General features: G+C 38.7%; 1 protein-coding gene across 1 annotated transcript; it reads right to left on the bottom strand.

Moving 5' to 3' along the window:
* Positions 1–736: 736 nt before the first annotated feature.
* Positions 737–11,171, bottom strand: LOC103773329 (chromosome unknown open reading frame, human C6orf165; the record flags this gene model as incomplete). Its single annotated transcript, XM_008940694.1, has 9 exons — positions 11,064–11,171; positions 9,301–9,384; positions 8,887–8,977; positions 7,643–7,831; positions 7,217–7,375; positions 5,207–5,415; positions 4,283–4,402; positions 1,621–1,819; positions 737–874 (listed from the first exon to the last, which is right to left on the bottom strand). Coding segments are annotated over exons 1-9 (1,297 nt in total), but the record flags the coding sequence as incomplete, so codon positions are not given.
* Between the last annotated feature and the right edge of the window lie 119 nt (positions 11,172–11,290).

Here is an 11,290-nt window from a genome sequence, read left to right as displayed (position 1 = left end):
CAGCTCTTCTCACGTGAAATACTAATGAAGTGTCAGTAATTTACACCACTGTTAAAATAACTATTTTTTAATACTGCCAAGGAATGCAAATATTTCACTCCCAAACTCCTGCAGGTTAAAAAAACTTCAGTGTGGATAGGTCCTATAAAGGATAGGGAGATAGAAAACATGGACTGATGGGGTAGCTGGAGTAAGGCCTGATGACCCTAGAAGAGACCAGAAAATTTCCTATGATTAGTTAACTTACATGCACTTCTGCATTTTTTTCAGAGCGGATTTTTAGTACTTTGTAAACAAACTATTTAAAAATACATATGATGTAGGCATGAATGGGTGTCTTTGTAACATGCAGATAAACAAAACAGAAGGAATGACCATCTTCCTGTGCCCGCATTACAACACATTAACAGCAGTAAGCAAACCTGCATTCAGGAGGCAGTGGAGGTGATACAGATGCGAGCAAACATTTATCCATCCCATCTTCTTTCTGCCTCTGCTTGCTTTAGCCTAATTTCTTAAAAAGCCCTCCTGCCTTCTATTATGGCAGTTTATCTGTGTATTTTAAAGTGAAAAATACCAACAGTGAAAATTTTCACCCCCTGGGGTGAAAATTACAAACCTGAAAATACAGAACTACAGCTCTGACATAAGAGGATGCATTCAGAACATGTCTCCACATCTTCCCTAGTACTTGTGTACATATAAAGCATGGAGAGGACCTAACTACAAAGCATACCTGGGAGGGTGAGGCCTTTCACACCAATTGCATGTGCACAGAAACCATGGTACTGGATTAGCAACTGATCAAAATTATCAGTAGTCTCTGGATAAAACCATTCTTGGTTCTTGAAATCAGAAGCATTCACTCTGGTTCCTAAGAAAAGGTTTAACAAAGAAAGGATTTCAGTAACAAAACATCAGATGTTTAACATATAATAATGAATTGAATGAAATAATAATGAATGAAAAAATAATAATGGATAACCAGATTACTCTCATCTTCACAGGGTGAGCTGCAGTACCAAGATCCCAAAAGCCAAACTTCAGTGCTGCCTTAAGAGAGAGCCTGCTGAAAAATCAGTCCTGCAGGAGCCTTCTTTAGCAGCATTAGATTTTGGAAACAAGGGACAACAGCAGGAAGGTAATATCTTACTCCTCTATTTTGTTTTCACCCACTCATGCATTAGAAATCCCCAGGAGTGTAACTTGGTTGCTAGGGATACCATCTTACAAACAAATAGTTCTGGTAACCAAAGCCCTGTTAACTTCGCTTTTTTATTTCCCCCTCCATTTCAGAAGTTCTGAAAGGTATAAAAAGACAAAAACAAACTTCCAAAATAAAAAAAAAACAACAACAACAAACAAACCACAAATATTCTTCTCTGATTGCTCTGCCAGTTTTACAAGATATATTTGTATCTAGTAGCTATATTTCAATTTTATATATAAAAATATAATGCACTACATGAAAAATAAATCCACACAGTACAAGATTCACTTTAATTTACTGTACCAATTCTGTTTATTAAAAAACCAACATGTTTCACCTTCTGTAAAGAACACTCAAACCACAAAATCCTGAAAAATGAAGGAAAACAAAGAAGTAGCAACTTCCAGTACCCATGGTTTCTCTTATCCTTTCCTCATCACTTTTCACAGTCACTCCTTCCAGAAGAGATGTTAGCACTTCCTCAGGAAAAAGCTGTGACTGGATTTCTGAGAACTGTTGCAGATTGTTAATCATATTTGTGAGGAAGCTTAACAGCAGCATCTCATCCTGAAAGCTGGTCCAGAGGTTAGAAAGTGCAATGAAGAGAGGCTAGAAAATAAAGAAAATGGTCTGAAATTCAGATTCGTTTTATGTCTGCAGCATAACCCAAGTGCCATGCACAACAGTCCCTGCCATGAACAAAGCAGGGCTGATCTCCAAGGCCTTCAGCACCCAGAAATTCCAGGGGAACTCCTGGGTATTTTAAGAGGAGCTCCAATCAGGTATGTGCAAAGCATCTATGTCCACCATACTGCCCACAGGCCAGAATGGTACTTTTCTACATTTTACTCCAGAGCTTTTCCCAAATATCTTCTCAGATCATGCTTGGAATCAAACAGTTTGCTAAAAATGCAGTTTTATAACTGAATAGATATGATACAGGAATACAGGGGTACAGGAATAAGAAACACTAGAAGAAATGCACCTGGTTAAATACCAAATGAAGTAAGCCCACACTTGTAGACACAGACTCTCAGGTTTTGTTATTTAGTTTGCCCTTCTTCCAGAGTGGTTTGGTACCACAGCCCCCAGCCTCTTCAGGGTGGTACAGGGTTCAGGACAAAACTGGAAACTCCCATTCCCAGCAGCAAAGCTGACATGTAAGCGTACACACACAGACAGAAGGAGCCTATGAGCCTCTAGGATAAATAATTATTTCAATGACAGCAACATTAAATGCACCCTGTTACATCTAAAGACACAGGTTTTTATAGGAAAAAGTTCAACAAATCTGAAATGCACACTAATAACATTTTCTTTTATGCATTTTAACAACATTATTATAAGAACAGCCAACAGTCAGCTCTGGAACTCATCGGCATCACTAACTCTGTGGAAATGTTATGGCTACAAAAATGGAAGAAATCAAAGGAAGGGCAGCAAGATCAAAATCTTTCTTACTAGAATAAACAAAGAATATTAATGAAATCTACTGTTTCTTAAAACAAATCTTTGCTATGAATATATGCCTTATCCTCTGGTTTTTAAAAGGCAGAATGCCCTGCTTTTCTACATTTGCAGAGGATCCAGCTTCTCAGCAATTAGCTGAAGACAATAACTATTTATATGGTGTATTAATAAAAGAAATCTCTACCTGCAAAAGATTTGAAATCGAAAGGTATTACATATTCTGTCTTCAGCAGAGAGGAAAAAGCAACTAACTAATCTGAAGAGAGAAGAACATCTGGGAAAGAAGCAGACAACCACAGACGGCTTCTAGGGAAAAGGGTAACATGCCTATCAGTCACCTAATCCCCACAGATACAGAACAGAGAAAACTGCTTTGAGCAGCTGGACAAGAGGTGAACATGTTTTCCAAATGGGAACATCTGGCTTATAAAATTACAAGCACGCATAAACTGAAACATCAGATCACATCTGGGATGTGCCTCAGTTAGTGCCGTTCCCAATGAGCTTCCAGCTCAGATTATGGGAAGTCTAGCACCATCTTCCTTCCTTCCCCATCCACAGCAGACTTTATTTTGCTTCCCAATTACTTGTGTAGAAAGATAAAATATAACGTATGTATGAACTGCATGCTAGTTCAGCAGCTAACTCAAAGGAAACTGACAGCCACATTGCACAAAATAACCAGCGCTTCCAAGAAAAGCAAATTACATGAAGCTGGTTTCTGACACATTTGTCTCCCTTTCCCATGCCATCAGAACAATCCCACATTTCCACAGGCCATCGAGCACTCTCCCTCACAGCGTCTGCAGTTCAGGTCACTCGTTCAGTCTTCCTCCAGCACCTCCCTCCCACATCCTGTAGCTCCCAGCTAAGGGTGGAGCAGAGCAGGACATCAACCATGCAGAGGTGCGTGGCTGCTCACTGGGCAGGCAGCACAGAAACCAGCAGGTAACTAACTGTGCCATTCCCACTTCAGACCTTATCTCAGCAGGGCTCTAACTGTGCCTCTCTAGTTGCTTGTTTTTCACAAAACTTGCAGAAAGTGACATGTTTTGAGATCTCAGGACTCTGACATATTTGACTGAAACTGGCAAACATGTTCAGAACCTATTGGGAAGGGCAAAGAGGCTGAAACCCCCATCAAAGAAACCTGATTTCTTTAGAAAACGGAAGTGAAGGAGTCATGCTGTAATTATAGGAATTGCTAGCTGAAGGGACTTTATAACAATCAGACTCTGATGTGCTGTTATCTGTTCATGATTGTGGTCTTACTATTTCTGCAAGGAACAGGAGAGACTATTTACAAAAAACAGGAAAATATCACTGTAAATCTACAAATACTGACAAATTACTCAAGACACAGTAAAATAACATTTAATTTTTTCTCTCCATTTTTGTATCTTGCTTTGCTTTTACCTTGAAAGCAAGTCTTTTAGTTTAGTTGCCCCTTCAAAAATCACAGATGCTGTTACAATACAGAGAAAATAATGTAGCCTTTTTCTAAACACAAACTATGCAAAAATACACAGGCAAGTATTTTCTAACACTTTAGTAATTTTTTTCTAATTAAGAAGAAATAGGTTTTCCATTCAAGGTACTTACAAAAACTTCCTTGGTATCTATGGCAACTTTATTCTGCACTGTGTTTTTCAGCTGCTCCATTGTTGCTGTGAACTGCACATTCATCTTTTCAACTTCTTGAGCACTTGTAATCGCATCAGACTGGAAAGAGAACTCACTTTGAGGAAGAAGGCTGACAGTCAAAAAATCAAGCATTTAGTGGTAAGCATTTCCTTAGATCTCTTCACTCAACTATTTTGAGGCAACTGTTTTAAGGAATGAAATGCACCCTAACTTCCCACAAATACATTTTTCCTTAAGTGTTCAGGTATAAAACCAGGTGCTTCTTTCAAACATAAACTAGTAATTTTTATAGAAAACCTCTACATTTTTACAACGAAGAGAAATGAAAAAAAAATTAAAAGAAATGGTATTCAGGATTTATGATACACAGGAAAGACTATTAAAACCCTGAAGTTTCTCAAAAGATAAATGGAAAGGTCTTCATAAATAAAACATGTTTTAAGAATTTAAGCTGTATTCTTCAAAGACTTCTCATGACTTTATATGTGTTGCGGATGTCTGCAGACTAAAATTGAGATGATTTATGGATTGAACAAGGAGATTTTTTTCTCTCATGCCTTTTGAGGCAGAGTATCAGTATGCAAAAAAGAAAAAAGTCCTCCTGTTAATGAAATTATACAAAAAAGGAAACCTCCAGAAATTAAATGGAAGCACAGTCACATTGCAGCAAACAATACATCCATTTTGCCTTTTACCTAACAGCAGCCAAACCCAGCAAGTTAGGTACAAAGTTCAGTATGACAGATGATGCAGGTTCTCATATATAGCGATAAATTTTATTCCATTTATTTCTGAGTCATTTTTCTTATATTTCTGTCCTGTACAATGAATACATTGCATCTGCAGTAAAACCCCACAGGATAGAACATGATAGTATCTCACCAGAAGGATGCAAAGGAAGGCCTCATATTGTCTCACATTGAACAGTGCCTCTTTTAATTTAAAAGGACCAAGCTGTGTGTATCTGTGTTGGTCTTCCTGCGTGGCCTCCAAGAGAGCTGTGTACTGGTGGGCCAGCACATGGCAAGTGTTCAGACCTTCCTCGGCAGCCCGTGCCGCCGACGGAATGGCTTCACTCAGAATGGCTGGCACTATTTGTATAGGATAAATATCAGATTGGTATAAAGAGAATTATTAAAATCATTAGCAAATTATTAAAGGGCAGTATTTGAGCAAAGCAGTCTTCCAATAAAATTTTAATATCTAAATTTTGTCCTTATGCATTTCCATATACTTGCCTACTAGATAGGACCATTGTATTTTACTAGTCAAGTGGCTCCAAAGAGTCACAATTACAGGTGTGGAAATACCACCTCAGTCAAATCAAGGACTGTGAAAAAAACTTGCTGTATAGTAGATGCAGTTCAGTTGCTCCTACTGAGATGGGTTTCCCGAGAGACTTTAGGCAATATGCACAATTTTCAAATTCTCAGCTTCCTCATTTGCAAAATACTAATAACAGTAACAGGCCTCCCATTTCTTGGGTGCTTTGAGATGTGACAACGCTCTAGGAATGAGTCAAAGATTATTACTAAAACCAGAAGGTAGATACTACACAAAAAAATATGCCTGTGCATGTATTAAAATGCAACACTAGTACTTAAAACCCCCACAAATTCTCCCAAATGGTACAGGTCAACAAAGCTCATATAAAACATACTATAAACAATATTTTTTCTTTAATTATCAATGTCAGACAACCATTACACTGAATGTTTTGATATGTTTTACCATTTAAGCAGACATCTATGCAAAGAAATAGGATAAGAAGGCCTAGACACCTTCTTTAAGTGCACGACACAGCCCTTTGTTGTCTGTTTGGCACTTTCAATAACAGCAACATCACCAGGCAGCAGTGCAATACATAGAAAGGTGACATTTGTGGCAAAGTATACATTATAAAAATAGAAAACCAACAATGCCTTGCTTAGCGTGTGAGAAAAAATCATCAAGATCTAGGAAGTTGAGTACTTCTTTTTCTAATGTCATAGGTATATTTTTTTCCCTACCTATATGCTTTACTTAAAGTATCATCTAGCTAAGCATCTGCTTTGCTTTCCAATTAAACACAAGTTTCTTACCAGGGGAGGTATGTGCTGTAGCCTTTATTCCGGAAACTATGGCCTCTTAAAATAAAATGTATTCCCCCTAAAACTGGGCTGCAGACCTTTCTTAAAAAGAGGTCTCCACACCGAGCTACAATGGTACATGCACACACACAAAAACATTTCCACTGACCAGTCATTTATCTGATCATAAATTGTAAACGTATCAGAAATAATGTGGCCTTTGGGAAAACAGAAAATAAGAGGAACAGCAAAGTCTTGCCCTACTCTGAATACAGCTTTTTGAAAAATTCCAGGATAGTCACTGTCATTTTTTGCTTATTAAAGAAGCAGAAAGATTCAAAATGTAGATTATTGAGAATATGTTAAGAATCTGAAAAGGTTATTCAAAATCTCTAGAATACAGATAATGCCCCAGCAACATTTATCACTCTTCATCACACATACTCAACAGAAAATTGTAATTGGATTGACAGTGTACTTTGAAGATTTTAATTAAGTGCTTTTGAAGACAAACATTACATATTTAATTCACTTAATGGTAAATGATCAGTGAACAAGTTATCATGAGGTGAACTGCTGCATGATGTTAATACATATAATCCTTCCACATGAACCACACAGAGCTCCCTCTTAGCTAACAAGTAGTAGTCTACAATGAAACCCACAATTAAATACCAAAGATGTACTTTTCCTTCAGGTTTACAGACCCTGAGTCAAAGCTGTTTACCTAGAGAGATGTGAGATATTGTTGGAGCCACTCCAGTGAAGAAGGCCAGGAAGAATTAATTTGGAATACACAGCCCAGATGCAGTTGCCTACTTACAGTCATCAATGCTTCTTCCTCCTCTCCCACATTCCTTGTTGTACAGACGAATTCCTGTAACTAGCATGGCAAAGTTCTTCAGCTGTTGCTCCTTGTTCTTCTTACTGAGAGAGATGAAAGTAGTCACCTCTGTCCGGGGGAATACACTCTGCAGGGCAGCTACAAGCATTACAAAGGGTCAAAAACCCCTCAATATGAGGGAACAGAAAAGAAAATCATTAAAACAAGCAAAAAATACTCTCTCCTGAACAATTGCAAAAGGTAGAAACCCATGGCAAATTTAGACTTCCAGGATTAGAAGTGATAGATTGGGTAGTAAACATTCACCACCGTTTATCACATCCAAATCTAATGATCAGCAAAGAGAAGGTGAAATTTTATTTTTCAGTAAGAAAAGCCAGATTTCACAGCTGAGAGTTTACTGACCTGTTACCTCCCTGACAACCTCAATATCTGTTGGGGATCCCAGGCCAGAGCTCAGCAGCACGTAGCTAATGATCTTCTGATACACGTGCTGCATCTCCTCCTGCAGGCGAGGCCGACTATCGGTGATGTCTCTGACCACAGGAGCCAGCCTCCCCTCCAGAACACGCTGCTGCTCACCGAGCAATTCACCTAGGAAAGAAGGGCAGTTAGAAAGTGCTACCTAAATTCCTTGCAATTTGGCTTATACAGAGGGTGCCATTCTTTTCCACAGTCTGAGCGCCAACTTAAGGGTTCTGAAGCACAAATATGTGGAAGAGGTGTTCCAGGTACCAAACAGCGGTGGAGCTGAACATAATTAGCATGATTAACATCAGTCAGTAGACTCCAGAGAACTATACAGGCCAAATCAAGCAGCAAGCCTCTGGACTGTGACTGCAGTAGGACCTAACACACACACACACACACACACACATTTCATACACACCTGAAGTTACATGCTCAAATTTGAACACTGCTCAGGATCTTAGAACCTTACTGGACTTCTCAGCTTACTGAGTCCAAAAGACTCTGAAGCAGCATTCTAGTTCTTCTAATTTTGAGGCTTAATCCGTGCTAACAAAGAAACATTTTCATCATCTCCCCACACAGAATGTTGTGGGTTTGTGTACTTATTCTGTGTGTTCTGTGTCCCAGCCACCCCCATTATCCCATTGAGATCTGAAATTACAGTCACAGCAGAGATATTCTCCCCATCTCATTTTAATTCCACATTCCCATTATCAGACTGTATGAGACCAAAATATATTTGGTCAAAACTGTAACTATTCAAGATTACTCATCTCAATTATGGATATTGGTAAAAAAACAAGTTCTTTTTCAGATGCATGAATGCAGTTCTGGCTACTGGTTCTTTCAGATACACAGCTGCAGGGCAAGTTTTCCTTTCTGCAGGCAGCTAGCCACTGCATCTGGAAGTGTAACTGTTCTCCAGTGATCTAATACACTGCGTTCAGGAGATCTCTCAGGCAGGGTTAGTGCAGTCTCAAATCTTATGTACGCTTTTTCCCTACTATATCCACCGAAACACTACACTCCCATATAGCACATTTCTCCAGGGATTTTTGTTTCACTTTACTACCAGCAGTCATTTAACAGGAACATTATTAGCCCTACAGAGAGAGAGATTAAATTCTAAACACAGAGTCAACTTCTTTTATGAAGAGATTTACTTATCTTGAAATTACCTCGGTTTGCATAGTTTGTATCAAAGTAAACTTGCATCTTAATTGTGCTCAGGGACGGGTTTGTTGTGTCAAGCAGCCTGGAAACACAGAGCTAAGAAAAGAGAGAAGTGAGCTCTTTCTCACCACAAGGGAAACATCTGAACTGACAGTGACTATGCTACAGGTTTCCGAACAGCAGCAGAGCCCCCTCCCTGACCATTCTGTTGACACATGGTGAGCACTACAAAGTATAAGGCATTTATTAACAAGAGGGAAGCCATAATCCAGTCCTTTAGCTACAGAATTATGAGAATAAAATAGCATTAAAAATTTGAAAGTTCGTATCAAAATAAAATGGCATTTTAGCTACAGGAACATATAGCAAATAAAGTTAGTCCTAGCTAAGAACTGATTCGCACCATCATTCAAAATTACCTGAACAAGATTTTGCATATCTTCTTTGGTAAGGATTTGATCCACACTGAAGGCATTTCTTGGATCTAAACCAACAGCTTTCACCTAGAGATCGGTTTCAGAAGAAACCTATTAATTTACATCTCAACACACACTCTTCGCAACTAACTTTATAACTTCTAAAAAATATCAGATCCAGTCAGCATTTTTTTAATATTCTTTTTTTGCAATCTTTGAGAATGGAACAAAGTTATTTCATTTCATTTGTTGCCAGTTTCAGTTCTCAGACATAAGTGGGATAAAAAAACCTATTTGTGATGCAAACTTTGCAGAGGAATATTTAAATACAGTTCCTTTACAAATTTCCCTGAAAAAATATTTTTCTAAGTAAAATTTTCCTAAAATCCATCCTGGTTGTTTATAGACTTCTCAGCTGGTGCTGTATGCATCAGTATAAATGTTTACAATTTGGATAAAAAATCCATCATGTTCTGTATACAGGGAAGTGTGTTTGCAACTGGTATGAATGCTGGGTCTCTTGTCAGACATATGCAAAATTTTTTTTAATGATGAAAATTTTCAAGCTTAATTGATTAATACTGCTTTTGAGCCCAATGTATTTTTTTAAAGCCACCTTTAGGAAAATAAATGGCAGACTAAGAGTACTGCTTTGAACCATTTACGTTCACATACAACTTCGTCAAGAGCTGATTCTGTTCTTTTACCATCAATAAAGAAACAACTTAGCTCCATTTTCTGCAGACACAGGTTTGCAGATGGATTTGGACTACATTCTGCAGCAGTGCTGTGTTTCCCAAGATCAGATATCAAAGCGTGTAATGTTTCTTATGTCACTTATAGTTGTCTAGCAAGGACAAAGCTGAGACTGACTCCATTTCATTTTTAGTTTAAGTGGGATCCAAGCCCACTCCTTCAAATATTCGGCCCATTTATAGTACCTGGCCCTGCTTGAATACAGAAACAAACAAAAGAATTCATCACAACAGAGGGAAGAGGTAAATATCAAAGAATAAATGTAGCTGCTGCAATAAACATTCACCTATCCAGCATGTATCGTTGTTCATTAATGAGTGGGGAGATTGCTATTAAAACTTGAGAAGATGCCTCTTTTCACTTCAGAAAAAGAAAAAATGGTTTATCTCTCTGTAGAAGAAAGTTGAGGGAGAACTCTGAGTCCAGACTGTTCCCAGGACTCAGGACCTGCAACCTTTTCAGGGCCTTATATTCAGACATATAGCATTTCAGAGAAATGGAATAGTTTCTCAGTTTTTTTTGACCCTATACTATTACTCAATGCCCCTTTAAAAATCCCTAATGTGGGCAACCAGAAACCAAGATGTTTCGAAGCTCATCACCCCGAAAGCCACAGCTGCTGCCATCCCAGCCTGGGCAAGCTGCCATGCAACTGCCATTTGAAGTTTTTTGACTTAAATTTAACACCAGAGGAGTGATTTACGTCCTCACTTCACTCAGTCTGAGGAGTGTCAGTCAGCTACTTCAGGGGAACTATTCAGCATGTGTAAAATTAAGCCTCTGCCGCATGACCGCCTTAAAAAACAGTTTGAACTGCTGAGCTTATGGGGACTAGGTTTGAAAGCTCTGTTCTATGTGCTGTCAATGCATATTTATGTTTGTATTTTCTGGAAGACAACTTTGAACGTGATTAGAACACACAGATGAAATAAGAATTAAAAAAAAAACCAAACCAAACAAACCACAAAGAACACAAAGAAAGCCACCCTAAACATTTAATTTGTGCTTACCACGAATGCCACCAAGGTTTCAGAGACGCTTTGTCCCTGGGCGGAGCATTCTTGTCCGATTTCTCGAATTATTTTCTTGATGACGCTGTCGGTCTGGTGGCAAGTCATTCTGGCCAAACACAGACGTTAGCGGGATTAACGTTTATTTAACATTTCGGGGGCACCCCTCAGCGCTTCTCCTGGGGGGGCTGAGCGCGTCCACCTCCCACAGCCCCTCGGTCCCGCCG

Source organism: Merops nubicus, unplaced genomic scaffold (genome assembly GCF_000691845.1).
Source record: "Merops nubicus isolate BGI_N331 unplaced genomic scaffold, ASM69184v1 Scaffold49685, whole genome shotgun sequence".
Classification (NCBI taxonomy): domain Eukaryota; kingdom Metazoa; phylum Chordata; class Aves; order Coraciiformes; family Meropidae; genus Merops; species Merops nubicus.
Note: the sequence above shows the minus strand (reverse complement) of the source record. Positions and strands in the feature narration are given on the sequence as shown.